At 45.4% G+C, this 15,265-nt stretch overlaps 1 protein-coding gene across 1 annotated transcript in view; it reads right to left on the reverse strand.

Moving 5' to 3' along the window:
• Positions 1–15,265, reverse strand: part of NMNAT2 (nicotinamide nucleotide adenylyltransferase 2) — an 87,687-nt gene that overhangs the window by 20,817 nt on the left and 51,605 nt on the right. Inside the window, exon 4 of the mRNA XM_007425368.3 lies at positions 12,260–12,338. Coding sequence (XP_007425430.1) covers positions 12,260–12,338 — 79 coding nt within the window. The remainder of the gene's footprint in view (positions 1–12,259; positions 12,339–15,265) is intronic.

Consider the following 15,265-nt stretch of genomic DNA (forward strand, 5'->3'; position numbering starts at 1 on the left):
ATTCAACTATGGGGCAAAGTCAGAAAATCAGTCCTGGAGAGAAAAGAAACAGAATTACAAAGCAGCTAAAAACAACGTGGTCCATTGACAAACTTGCTGCTGTGGGCTGGCAGCCATAAAATATACGTCCTAAATACTGATAGGAAGCATTGGACCTGGCTTGGGGACAGGACTGGACTTAATTAAGCCTTCTTGGTGCAAGGAGTCATGGAATACTAGGCAGGAAGTGGGCAGGGGCTTTGATGTCTCCCAAATAGCTGCTCAGTTCGCATGGCTGTTTGAAAGGGATTATGACTGGGTTAATGTCTGACTACAATAACCTTTTTGTATTAACCAGGCCATTGTTTGATTGCATTTATCCCCTGTTAACTTTGCCTATACTTTGCTCTATCCCCTTTCTACTGTTGGAATTGAGATATATCAACAAATAGAACCCCTTCCATTTGCCTAAATTGTACTTTGAAGGGCTCCAGACTGTGCAATCGTGATACTGGGTGTAATGTTCTAGTAACAATCTGAATAGAAGAAGCAATCACCCTGACTCACAAACAGACTTCTTACAGTTTTAAGCAACAGGGTATCCTCAAGTTTGCATAGCACAAATTTGGTTTTGCCTAAGGTGTTCACCTTGCTTGGTGAATTTAAAATTCACTGGCAGATCAGAAAGATGCATTAAATTTGAAACACCTGGCGACCTAAACAGGCCATCCTGTCCATTTATTTTTTCAAAGGGGGACTTTTTCAAATTCCTTATATTGTGCATTTGCAAAAAAGAGGCTTTTAAAAAATGTATTCCAAAAGAAGCCTGATTGGTTTCCATCAAATCAAGACATTTTTATTCACCTTAATGTTCTAAATTCACAGTATATTTCTTGAGATAGATATATTATTGCTGTGCTGTAATGATGTAATAGTTACACCTTTTTTAATATTCTTGTCTTTAAAAAAATCTTATCACTACCTCTTAATTCTGTATAGAACATGGTTTAGACACTTTTAAAATGATCCAATGCACAAGTAATGGCAGAATGAAAAAAAGTGAGTCACCAAAGACTGTATTTAGCCTAAACCTGTTTTGTTTTGTTTTTTAAAAAAGGTCAAATAAGAATGCACTGAATGAAATGTACCAATAGAGGTGAATATGTGTAGCTCAGGGTTGAACTGTGGAGTCCTTGGGGTTCTCTGAGCTTGGTTCTTTTCTTGCAAACGTTTCATTACCTCGCTAGGTAACATCTTCAATGCTAAAACCCCATCCCATTTTAGCACTGAAGATGTTACCTAGCCGGATAATGAAATGTTTGCATGAATGAAATGCATTATGCTATAAAGGGAACAGTCTTTCTTCCTGCCACCAGGGAGTGCTATGTTCTTTCCTTCTGTAAAAGAAAAGGAGCAATAAAGAGGTTGAATATATCAAGCATTGTGTTGGCAAGAAAGTAAAACTATTGTTTTAAAATTGAAAGGGCACAGGAAAAGTTTGGCCTACCAAAGAATTTATTTTCTTTGAATATATGGATATACATACATCTATGCCTATAATTATATCACAACAATAATGTGGAGTTAGCTATCAAATCGTCTTCTGTAACAGCCTTCCCAAATGTCCTGTGTTACACATGCTGCTCCCAGGTTCGGCTTATGGTCACTCCCTCACACACTCACAGCCTGTTGAGGCACGCAGATCTTGTCAGCCCCCCCCCCCCCCTTGCTTTCTACCTGGGTTTTCCAGATAGGTGCAGCTGGAGCAGACAGACACACAGCCCTGGTCAACAGCCGGGAAATAATTAGGGATACACACAAATCACTTCCAACCGAACACTGAGGCACAAGAGGTTCTTTGTAATACAGGGAGACCCAGTGAATTTAAAGTAACAGTAAAACTTTACTGGTTGCAAGGCACATTTGCTCTTTCTCATCCACACACACGTTCATCCACACTTACCCATGTCCTTCCCAACTAGGCTGCCAGGCACTAGCTAGAGGGACAAAGCCACCAAGTCTGGATCCAAAGGTGACTCAGAGGACTCCGAGTGGGTGGGCTTTGGGACCCCTTTTATCTCCAAAAGTCCTTGCTGGGTTGATTTACAAGTTGATGGGACTGGGGTGAGGGTTTCCATGTACTCAGGCCCAACTTCCTTTTTCTGGTTCAGGTCCTTTGTTTTTTCCTTAACGACCTGCTTCCTTCTTATCTACCTCCCTGAAGGGATCTCATAGATAAGTTTCCTGGCTTTTGTCCTCTCTGCTTACGTGCCTGCTTCATCTTTAGGCTATGGCAGCTTCAGCCTAGTCTCACACCTGCCCCCTCTCAGATTCTTCTTTTATCACGGCCGGTGGTGTGGGTCTTCCAGGCTGTGTGGCCGTGTTCTGGAAATTTTGTTTCCAGAACTTTCTGTGACCGGCATCTTGTCTGTGCTCCTGCCCTCTGAAGATGCCGGTCACAGATGCTGGCGAAACGTTAGGAAACAAAACTTCCAGAACACGGCCACACAGCCCGGAAGACCCACACCAGCCATCTTCTTTTATTGTTTCTTTTTGCCCCTAAAGCTACTGGTGTCATATTCATAAAGAAAACAAATACTGTTTTAAACATATTACCATATTCTTGTTAAGTGATTTGTTAAGTTCAGATTACTGTCCAAAACAAATCAACAAGTACTATGCCCCTGAGTATTTTGTGGGAGAATCAATATCACACAAAGATTGTGATACTTCCTTCTGATTTTTACATACATCACATACACACGCACATACATCAAACAGAAGCCAGTAATTTTAGAGGACCCAAAATGACCTTATAAATTATATCTGACAAATAAGGAGAGAACACCGGGGTATCTAAAACAACGCTAACCATCTGATGCCCCTTCCGATACTGGTGATGCATCATTCATGTTCCCTATGCCCATGATCCTTGACCAGACAGAATGCTTTCCGATTGTTGTTTGTCAGAACAATGAAAGGAACAAAGGTGTTCAGGGGAATTCTGCCGGACAGGAAACATGGCAGCCAGTGGAACAGCGCAGGGCCTTTAATCCTACTTAGAAATATGCAAACAAATTAGATGTCATAAATATTTTGGGGGAGAGGGACTGGGCTTCCTTCCTCCTTAAGCTTATTTCCCCTTTTTTCAAAGCCAGCTTCTGTATCAAGGAAAAGGGGAGGTAGGAGGTGGGGAATCACTCCTCTCCTTTCCCCTCCCCTTAGTATCACTTTATAATATATTGCTTTTCTTTCACTACAAGCACAGTATTCCCAGGGTTCTCTTTCTCATTAGCAGGATCTGAGAGCTAAAGTAAGCATGGCGCTAAATGTGTCCCTCTTTGATTTCTGCTTTATTTTAATAGTTAAGAGCTACTGCAAGAAGCGCCATTTTCACTGAGATCATGGCACATGGGAAGATAGGTTCTTTTTAAAAATTGAGTGGTTTATTCTCTGCCCTTCAACATTTACCAAAAGAATTAAATCCTTTTTTATCTGGCCCTGCTTAGAAATCACTCCCTTGTGATAGCTGTTAACCCTGGAAGCTCCCACTAGCATCAGTTAGCTTCAGGAGCAATATTCATCAAGATCACTACAAATCAGAAAAAGGAGAAACTTCTTCCCAACATCTCATATTATTTAGGAACATTTCTGCACAAAGACAAAGCTCTGAAGGTGGTAGGCAGGGGGATCTTCAGGGAGGGTCAAAAAGACAATATGGCAGTAGCGATTATGCAATCAAAACCTTACTTTTTAAAAATGTGTGTTTGTGCATGTGATACACATTAAAAAGAAACAAAACCTGCCGTTTTGTTCGTGGCTGGTGTCAGAAAACGACAGACACGGGTTCGGTTGTCCAGTAGACAGAAGTTTTTATTGGGCACGTTTGCAAAGGTGGGTCCCTCCCGCAGCAATGGAGGAACCCCGAAGCAAGGTCTGACAGGTTTTTATACCCCCTATCTGTCCTCCCCCTCCTACGAGGGCTTGGCTCACAATCTCACCTTTTTTACCGCCCCGAAGCGCCGCTAATTAACCGCAAAACCGCAGACATTCCACTTCCGAATCCAATCAGCGCAATACACATTCCAATCCCCACTTGACCCGACAGCCGCCCCCTGCCGTTTCTCTTCACTCTGGTGCGAACGTGCCTCTTGCCTGCAGTCTTTCCTCCCTCCTGCCGCCCCTCTCCACTCTGGTGCGAGTGTGCCTTCTGCCCATCCTCCCTCCTGCCGCCCCCCCAAGGCTGCCCCATGGTGCACAGCGCTCTCCCCTAGCAAACATGGTTCGTTTGAGGCCCTCACTTCTCCCTGCCTTCTCACAATCCCCCCTTTTTCTTTTCACGCCTCTGTTGGGCCTCAAACCTGACTAACAAGATTGCTCCCTTGTCCCGGACCCGGGGCTTCACACACTGGGACAGGTAATTCCCACAAGCAGGGAGACATGCATTAAGCAACATACTAGGACCAGTAAGGCAATGAAACCAATGGCTAGTACAAAAAGTTGTTTTAACCAAGCAAAGTTAGGTAACCAACTAGTGAGCCACGACCAATTCCATCCCTCTGGATCCTCGGATATGCGAGAGGCTAAGGTCTTCAACTTGGCTAGTTTTGCTTCAACATAATTCTTATTGTTGGTTAGGTTAAAGCAACAAAGACCTTGAAAAGATTCACAGCCTTGTCCTGCCCTTAATAGGAGATAGTCTATAGCTATCCGATTTTGAATGACCGCCCTCCTGATCTCAGTGACTTCTTCAGTGAGGGCTGCAATGAGAGAGGATGTAAGGTTGACACTTTTAGCCAGGAGGCAGGCCACCTTCCTTAGGTCCAGGTAAGCTCTTCCGCTTAGTGCAGGAACCCCTACTAAGGAGAGGGCCAGAGCCATGGCTTCTGTTTTGGACAAGAGTGTCACATCACTCTCACAATCAGATGGCAGCTCCCTTTTTCTTTTTCTTTTGATGGGTGCGCTTGTATTGGAGGCAGGGCATATAGAGAGGTCAGGCGCCCTATGGCACAAGGGCCCCTGAACTATAGGCTGGAACATAGGTGTAAGCTTCATGTCCACATAACAAAAAGAAACCTTTAGGTAGGTATAGAGGGGTTGAGGCGTAAGGGATATTATAGACCCCTCCACAAGTGAAAGCAGGACCTTTTGAGGGCAATGGGGGGTACGGTTCTGGGTATTGTTGAAATATACACATTGAGTTGCATTGGTTATCCCCAAGAGATTTAGAGCCATTTGCCTTTGATTAGTCCAGGGTCTTGGTATGGGAGAAGACCCAAAATGATAGAACATCCCCCCACGGGGATCATCCCCAGTGATCAAAGCTGTCTGTGCCAATTCTACGCCTTTATGTTGGTCATCTCCTCCCCTGCCTTAGTTCAGTTCCTTTTAAGTTTTACTTTGAGTCCGTCTCCCGAACCGCTGATTCAGTTGTCAGAAGAACTTGGTATGGTCCCTCCCAAGACGGCTTCAGCTTCTCATCCTTCCACGTCTTTATCAGGACCTAATCCTCTGGCTTGTGGGGGTGTTGGTCTTTCAGCAAGGGGGGCCGTTGAGCGAGGAGTCCCTGTTTTCTTAGAGACAAGAGAGATTGTGACAGTACCAAGAGATACTTTCTCAGGAAGGCATCCTTTAGCTCGGGGATAGGCTCTCCCATTGGAGCCAGGAAAGGTCTTCCCATCATCAGCTCGAATGGGGAGACCCCCACATCCTTGCGAGGGGCTGTCCGCATTCGAAGCAGGGCAACCGGAAGTGTCTTTGTCCAAGATAGCCCTGTTTCCAATCCCAGTTTGGTGAGATGTTGCTTCAACACCCCGTTGGCCCTTCCCACTTTCCCACTGGAGTCAGGATGCCAAGGGGTGTGGAGTTCCCATCGAACCCCCAGGCTCCAGTACCACGGCTTTACAGTGTCTACCAAAGCCTGCACCCCCCAGTGAGACCCTTCATGCAGTTTCTCCACCATCCCCCTCATGCCAGCACGGCTCACTACTGGGGTCCCCTCAATTGTAACCCAATGACCTGCTTCCTCCCTGCAACCTTCCCTTTCCAGCAGCTGTGAGTAAACCCCGTTCCAGCCAAATTTTCCTGAAAGTGTGCACTACTCCCCAGGCGTATCGCGAGTCTGTGTAGACGGTGAGGGACACTCCCTTTCCCAACTCTAGTGCCCGTTTCAAAGCGTGCACTTCACACAGCTGAGCCGACCAATCCCCTGGTAGTGCCCCCTTCTCTATTGTCTCTCCCTCCGCCGTCACTATCGCATATCCTGACTTCCTTTGTCCCTGCTCTACTCGGCTAGACCCATCCACAAACCAGACCTCACCCTCCTCCAGCGGGACCGCCTGCAGGTCCTCCCGGGTCTTTGTTTGCAGCTGCAACAGGGTGGAGCACTCGTGCTCCGCCGGCTCCCATTCTTTCTGCTCCCCCGCAAGAAACTCCGCTGGGTTCAAATTCCTGTCTGTTCCTACCACCACATCAGGACTTATCCGGAGAACTGTCTCATATTTCAACATCCTCCCTTCTGTCATCCAAGCAGCCGCCTGCTGACTAAGCACACTTAAGATCTGATGGGGCGAATGGACAATCACGGGGCTCCCAAAAGTGAGTTTTCCCCTTCTGTCACTAGCACAGCAGCGGCAGCCACTGCCTGCACACAAGTCGGCCATCCCCTCACCACTGGTTCTAGGGCTTTGCTCAGGAAGGCCACTGGTTGATATTTCCCAGCCCGTCTCTGAGTCAGCACTCCAATGGCGGTTCCCCCATGGGCTGTAACGTATAGGTGAAAGGGGGGCCAAGTTCGGTAGAGCCAGAGCCGGGGCCGTCACCAGGCTCCTTCGTAATTCCCCCCACTTCTCTGTGTCCCTGTCTGTCCATTCTACCCTGTCAGATGATCCTTTCAACTTCTCATACAGAAACTGAGCCTTGCTCATGTACTCATCTATCCATAGCCGGCAATATCCTACTAGACCCAGAAACCGCCGCACCTCTGTTTTAGTATGAGGGGCTTCAACTGCATTATCCCCTGTATGGGAGAAGGATCAATCAACTTCTTGCCCTTCCGGAGTACATGTCCTAAATACTTGACCTCCCTTTCCACAAATTGGACCTTCCCTTTTGACACCTTCAATCCTTCCTCAGCCAACCAGTTCAATAAAGCCACTGAGTCTTCTCTCACCTTTACTTCCTTCTCTCCAGACACCAACAAATCATCCACATACTGCAGCACCTGAGAACCCCCAGGGGCCCGGAACCCCTGGAGTTTCTCTTCCAATGCCTGTCCAAACAAGAGGGGCTCTCGGTGTACCCCTGGGGCAGCACCGTCCATCTCAGTTGTTGCTTCAGCCCACGCCTCCCATCCCGGGACAGCGGGTATTGGGCTTGCCGCAAACCCGTCACCCCTGGTTTCAAGGGGATGCTAATTGGGGCGATGCGAAACCGACCCGCCCCCCCCTTCTCCTGCCCATACCTCAGGGTTCACAACCTCCACGTCCGCCTCCCGCAACAAACACATCCTTTCTGCCTGTTCCACATTCCACAACTCCACTCCTAGACTACCCATTAGATCCCTTCCCAGCAAGTTCACTCTCGCCTGTGGGATCAGTAACACATCTGCAGTTACCTCCTTCCCATTCCACTCCAGTCTCACTTCCTCCAGTACGTCTGCCTTGACCAGAGAGCCTCCCACCCCCATCACCGATACCGATGCGCCCCGGGATTTCGCAATCCCTGGGATGTTCGAGAGGCTCTGGTGTCCACGAGGAACTGCCGTTCCTCGCCGGTGGGACCCACCGTGATGTTTACCAAGGGTTCCCCGTGGGTCCCGGTTGGGGAACCATGACCCCCTAGTCGTACAGGGGGAAACTCCTCTCATGTTCTCCCGATGTTCAGCATTATTGGGATCCCAATTTGGGTCTGCCAGAGGGAATTTAGTATCTGCGGCCGGGGCATTTGGGACATTTGCATTCCTTTGCTCCCAAGCCCCGAGCGCAGCTCGCCGAATCTGGCCCCTCTCTTCTGGCGTATAGAGGTGGGCTAAAATGTAATTCAGTTCCCCCAGGAGTATTCCACCGGGCCGAGAAAAGTTCCAATTGTTCGGCGGCGGTATGGGCGTTCTCTTGCATACGAGGGAGGGTCCTTTTAATTCCCTCAACTCACTGGGTTTGATGGGAATCGTTACGTAACTGGTGACGGCCACCCCCTGTGCGTTCGTTCCGTTCGGGACTTCCCGGACGGGGAAGGCACTGGCCAACCTTAGAATAAAGGGCACGTTCTGAATGTCTTGGTTCAGCTGGTCCAGCTCTTTCCGCTGCCCGGGATAGGGTGGGGGCGCCGGAGGGGGAGCGATAGGAAGAGGAGGAGGAGGAGGAGGTGGCGGCCCCCATTGAGGTCTAGTCAGCCAGAGGTCCTCCTCATCCTCCTGTTCTTTTTGGACAAAAATTTTGGCTAACTTGGGTCGAGGCCCCTCCCAATGAACATGGAACCAGACTTCCACATAGGGTTCCTGTGTTAACATTTTATGCTCCACAATGTAGTTTTTTAGTTGGGTCACCCAGTAATTACTGGGGATTCCAATGGTAGGGGAATTCGGGGTCCACTAGTGGATATTTTCGCCATTCTTTAGTGCACAAAGTTATCATGGTCGGTTTTTCCAGACCCCTGGTGAATGGACACAACCAGGGTGTCTCCCACTGTTGCAACAATTGTCCTAATGGAGAATCCGTGGGGATTCCCCCTACTGCGTTTTTCCCATTGGCCCCTGGCCTTACACTCTTACTCTGCGCCTTACCCATCCTTCCTGACTACGTTTCCCACCTTACAGAAGGTCCCGGACTCTTCTGTCCCCTTGCGGCGTCCAACGCCTCGTAACCACGCTAATCTCCCCGAGATTATGGGTAGGCTGTACTCACCAGACCTCCCGGAGGTCTCCTCGTCGGCCGACTTCCTCTTTACTTCTGTCTGACTGGCGATTGGAGTCCCGTCCTGGACCCGACTCCGGGGAAAACGGGAGACACCTCAACGGGGTGTTACGGCCGATTACTCACCGGTTCCCCACAGTCCGGTCCACGTCGAGGACTCCTGGCTGGCTCGCCAATTTTGTCAGAAAACGACAGACACGGGTTCGGTTGTCCAGTAGACAGAAGTTTTTATTGGGCACGTTTGCAAAGGTGGGTCCCTCCCGCAGCAATGGAGGAACCCCGAAGCAAGGTCTGACAGGTTTTTATACCCCCTATCTGTCCTCCCCCTCCTACGAGGGCTTGGCTCACAATCTCACCTTTTTACCGCCCCGAAGCGCCGCTAATTAACCGCAAAACCGCAGACATTCCACTTCCGAATCCAATCAGCGCAATACACATTCCAATCCCCACTTGACCCGACAGCCGCCCCCTGCCGTTTCTCTTCACTCTGGTGCGAACGTGCCTCTTGCCTGCAGTCTTTCCTCCCTCCTGCCGCCCCTCTCCACTCTGGTGCGAGTGTGCCTTCTGCCCATCCTCCCTCCTGCCCCAAGGCTGCCCCATGGTGCACAGCGCTCTCCCCTAGCAAACATGGTTCGTTTGAGGCCCTCACTTCTCCCTGCCTTCTCACACTGGCATCTTGACTTTTTTGATCCCCCTGCAAATGCCCCTGATGGTGGGCACTGCTGAAGTGGGCAATGAAACCATTCTGAGTGCCAGAGATTTCAGCCAAATATGTGGTGGTTTTCTTTTCCTGGCATTTGTTTTGTTTTGCTTTGCTTTGTTTTTTGAGGACCAAGGCAGGATGGGAAGCAAGCAAAGCACGTGGAAACAGTCAATATTTGAAGTTTCTTAGCTATGAAAAAAGAAAGACGGAACGCAAAATGGATATGGATTTATGCACACTGTGTAGTAAATGGGAAGGGAGACAATTTGCTTACCCTTTTAAGACTAGAAGCTGAGTTTATCGAAAGAAACAGCATGTGGGGAGAATTAGGAAGTACTTTTTCATACAGGGCTTAATTAACCAATGGAGCTTGCTACCACATGATGCAGTGACGGACATCAACTTGGACAACTTTAAAGGGGGAGTGCAGTAGGCTATGGAAATCTTCAGTTCAAAGATAGGATTCAAAACTGATTTGATCAAATCTCTGAACGGTAGGAACCAGATTGGAACCAATACCTATTAGACAGATTCATGGAAGATAAGGTTATTCAGGGTTACTAATAATAATGGCTAAATTATCTCCAGTCATCAAAGCCATATAACTCTCAATGGTAGTTGCTGAGGAACCCAAAAAGGACACTGTTGAGTTTCCACAGATACCCTGTCCACTCATGAAAAGAATATTGGACTATATGGGCCTGTGGTCTGATTCAACAAATTCTGTGTACTCAAGAGAAGACAATATGTATATCTTTACAAACAAACTGTAATCTTACACTCACAATGACAAAAAAATTACAGGGACAAAAATTATAATTGTGATCAGAGTTATATTATCCAATTTCAAGCCAAAAGGAAAGAATACTAGGACAAGCCCAGACCTTATGCATATTCACATTCTAAACTATCAGAGGTCCATAATCAAGCTTGATTGTTTGCTGAGGCACCCCATTAATAGTTTATATTGATGGGATAACTGGGGGGTTTGATCCTGAATTAAGAAACTCAAGGTACAATAAGGAGACCACTCCCCCTTCAGAGAGAGAAATATATCGTAACAATTCTCAAGTGAATTATACTGCATCACCTACAGTATTTGCCAATCATATTTCGTATCTCAGTGAGAGAGTTCTTATTTGCTCTAATTTTGTTGACGGGGAACAAAGGCAGGGAGAAGGAAGCTTATACAAAGCTGGCAAGACAAGAATGCTATGGATTTCCAAGTCTGATTCCAACAGTAGGTCCTATAGGCTTTTACTGGCCTCATCCACACAGCCTCTTTGCAGAGGCGGAAATCATGTCAGCGTACATCACATTGCCCTCACAGCATGCCCTTAATATGCATTCCGAATGGGGCTATGCTGGGCTGCTGTCCATACAGCTCCTATGTGTGACACAATAAGGACAGTGACTGGCAATTTTCTATGGGTGAAATTCAAACATCACAACCACAGGAAAAGCCACCACCAATCACTGTACAGAACATATGCCATGGTGGTGCTTATAACATCAGACTGCTCCAACCAATCAATTTGTTTTCTATTTTTTCTCCAAAGACTATCAACCTATTGACCTAATGGCCACTAGATGGAAGTAAAGAGACCGTCTCTCTTAACTATTCAGAGTCCTGCTGGATTGGAGCAATATATAACTCCCTCTAAACATAATGGTCATCTGGCTTAGTGCAGATGTAGGCATCTCACAAATGTTTTTGGAGCTGGAGATCACAAAAGGTGTTTTGATGTAGTTCTGGGGTGCTCTTGGGTACAGAGATTTAGGAGAAGAAAAACATCAACTGTATGTTGATGCTATATCTGCATCAAGTTACATTTTATGTTGGAATGAACCTTTTAAAGAACATTCGATGAGAGGGGAAACGGAGGAATTAGGGCTTCCCTAAGAGCAGTGGGCACTGGGAAGGGAATTCCTCACCCTGCGGACTAGAGAAGCATGAGAGCCAAATCTCTTCTTTTACACTTCCAGATATATGTGTGAAACTCAGTCTGGGGTAGTCAGTTTCAGGACTTATACTCTCTAAGTGGTGGAGGAGGTGGGAGGAGAGGAATAATGGTAGTGGTGTCAGTGTAGTAGCTACAGAAGTCAGGTTTTTGTCTCCCTTGCAACCAAAACAGCACTGCAGAACAGGTACCAGCCCATGGATGAACAGAAGAGGGTAGTCCAACATCAGACCAGCTGAGCCAACTGTAGTCAAGCAGGTAGGCAACCCAACCACATCACCTGAAACCTCCACCTCCATGCACCGTGGCTTGGCCAGATGTGAAACAGAATAGGGTTTACAGTAACACATTATGCTTACTCCAATAAAAAAAGAGGAAGTCCCCTAGTTTACCCTGCCATGAGTTCATGAGATACTCATGACTAATACAACATATGTCCTTGTTCAGTAATTGTGCAAAATGATGGAATACATATTGGTCAGGCACATATATTCCTTACAGCAATGGAATTTGAAAAGTGAAAATACCTTACTAACAGGATACAAAAGGTCTGATCACTCTGAATCCCATCCCAGGTTGTACCTTAAAAAAAATTTAGCTTCTGAAGTAAAGTCACTTTCCATTATATTTCCAATAAATAACATATTTAACATCCCCAGCCCTGAAGTCTCGATCTCTGCCATCAGTTTCAGCCATTAACTCACTTTCATCAGATCCCGGTGATGTTCCAGCACGCTGCAAGTGGTCTGCCAAGTATCCTGATAACATTCCCAGGGATCCACCCTATGATGAGGAAGAAGTTAGAAAAATCTGACTTGGTTGTTGCAAATAACAATTATGTTTTTAATATTAGTATAAGCCATTTGACTGTAAACATTTATTTACACCATTTCATCTGAAAGGAAGTCAAAACCCTGAATGTAAGGCAATCTTTTCTCCCAAAGAAATCAGACAGAAAAAAGTTTATAGGCACAGCCAAGAACGTGCACTTGGCTCAGCTTCTCTATCTAGTCCAGTGTTTCTCAACCTTAGCAGCTTTAAGATGTGTGGACTTCAACTTCCAGAATTCCCCAGCCAGCATGCTGGCTAGGGAATTCTGGGAGTTGAAGTCCACACATCTTAAAGTTGCTAAGGTTGAGAAAGGCTGATCTAGTCAATTGAGGTGGCTTTCTCCCATTGATCTCTGTTTGGGAGGGGTTTTTCCCCCTACAACCAAATGCATCTGATCTATTTGTATAAAATAAGTGTATCGCATCCACCGGATCTTGGCTAATATTGAAAAGCTAAGTAGGAAGAGATCTGTACTTGTATGGGAGATCACCCTGAAAAAGATGGATTGTACTTTCTGCGTTTTCAGGCTTTGAACTGGGCATTTATCACAGGTTTGGTTACTGGCTGGAATAATGAATTTCAGAATTCAGCTATTTTTCAGGTTCAGCTCAAGTGTTGTTATCTGACCTTCTTGAAATCTTGGCAAGTATTGAAATCTGATTTACATGAGGATCAGTTTCAATATCTTTACTTAATGAAAAGTAACTTGGGTGGCAGGTTTTTTTTTTTAGGTTATCTGTGCACAGTCGTAGGCCAAAAATAGTTAAAATACAAAGCATCTAGCAAAAAAGCCACATTCATAACTGGATTTTCTTCAGTTCCAGCTACTTCTAACAGCAACTGCTACTGCATGGAATTTAATCATTTTTCTGAATCACTTTTCCTACTGAACATTTAATAAGAAATACATGGTTGTTGGGTCAAGTTGAGTGGTTTATAATTAAAGGGAATTTAGCTCCAGCCTCCAGGAATAATATATGAACAATTCTGGAAGGAGGAATTTATATGTGCTTTTGCAGGAATGGTTTGCTGATAGATCATTTGTTCACATCAGAATTAGGTTTTCCTTTTTTCAGCAAAAGAGCAAGAAAAAAAATGTTTGAATCAAAAGTGTTTGGATTTGTTCTGCTTACAACATAATTTTCTAGGTCCTTTTTCCTTATTACTATTACTATTATTATTATTGTTATCATTATTATTATTTTCAGCAATAGAGGTATTTTCCTTTTGTTCATTCATTTAGCAAAATAAATTTATGGAGACTCTTTGTCAACTGATATCTTGATTTTCCTGAGTTCATGGACAGAGGAGGCTTCTAACAAAGCAAGTAAGGACTTTATCTGTCCATTAGCAGGAGAACTCTTCAAAAATGCAATTGAACAGGACCAAATTTGGTGTGAAGGGAAAAGCTGACAAAAGAAAGACTGAATTCAAAAATGGGCTGGAACAGGCTGGGGGTTGCAGAGAAGAAAAAAAAGGCTCAAAGTTCCTCCAATGGGAGAGGCAGTTGAGCATTGGCCAATATTGCCAAGTGCCCCACTGTAAGCCTTCTTCTCTCCCTGCTCCTAGGTGTAATGAATGCAGCCCACTCCATGCTTCCCAGTGCATGCATATATACATGTGGCCACAGGTAAAGGGGTTGGAAAGAACAACAGAACCATGTTCTACATGCTTTCCCTATCTTGTTTTTCTTTCTGATATTTCTGGGACTCATGGTAGGAATCTGAAGTTTCATATCACAAAAGCAAGCACATTAGAAAGGCACAATACTAGATGGGCAGCATATAAATTGAATCAATCAATCAATCTCTTATGCATTTCCTTTGATTTATAGGGTTAATAAAAGTTTAATAAATTTTCAAGCAGTTCATTAAAAACGTTTCATCTATTAGGGGATAGGGAATAGTTTGCCTCTCCATAAGTTGGCTTTTCAAAAATAATGTAAAAGGAAGAGCTACGGGGGGTAGGAGCACCTCTGAGAATTATGTAACAGAATTTGCATCAGTCCTGCCAATTTCAAGTAAGATGATGAGTAGACTTCATAATGGACCTGTCAGCTGATTGCAGGACAGTCTACTTGTTCCCTTGGCAAAGCCTTGCCCAGATCAATTAGAAAAGACTGTCACTTCTTCCTTACCAAACATGACAGAATATGTAGTAATAAGCTGTTGTTCGGCAATGATCCAGTTGTGGTTGTAGCCTTCTGGGCAAACTTAAAATGTACCAGAGTTTCTCTGCAATATATTTATGGCGATGCAACGCTATCAAATAAAACTGGGTTGCCTTTTCTCCTGGGCATTTGGATTCTTATCCCTAACAGCAAATTTATGTTGGGATCTACTTCATCTTGAACAAATCTAGTTTCTGACCTCATATCAAAATTTGGGGTGAGATGAGGGAGGCATTTGTGAAGCTAAAGTGGAGAACAGATGTGTGTCATTAACGCAAGCAAAAACAAGGAAAGGTCCAGCACAGGAATCCTTGCCCTGAAATGTGTGTGGGACTTGGTGGTAAGGAAAAGAGTATGGCTCCACAATATACATGTTAATATCTCCCTTATTTATTCATTTGTTAGATTTATATCCCACCTTTCTTTCAGGAGCTCAAGGTGGTGTACATAGGAGGAGAGAGCATTATTTTCCCCATAACAACAGTGAGGTATGTTGGGCTGAAAGGGAGTGACTGACCCAAAGTCATCCAGTGAGCTTCGGTGGCTGAGGGTGGACCCATATGATTAGATTTATGAGAGACTGAAATGTGGCGTGAGAAAGGCAACCTCATACATCATACTGTGTGAATGTGCTAAGTTACTACCATATTGGTACATGTAGTTCTTGACTTACGACCATTCATTTAATGACCGTTTGAAGTTACGACAG

Source organism: Python bivittatus, unplaced genomic scaffold (genome assembly GCF_059951505.1).
Source record: "Python bivittatus isolate LINGU-HERP-01145 unplaced genomic scaffold, Pbiv_v1 ctg000700_np1212, whole genome shotgun sequence".
Taxonomy (NCBI): Eukaryota; Metazoa; Chordata; class Lepidosauria; order Squamata; family Pythonidae; genus Python; species Python bivittatus.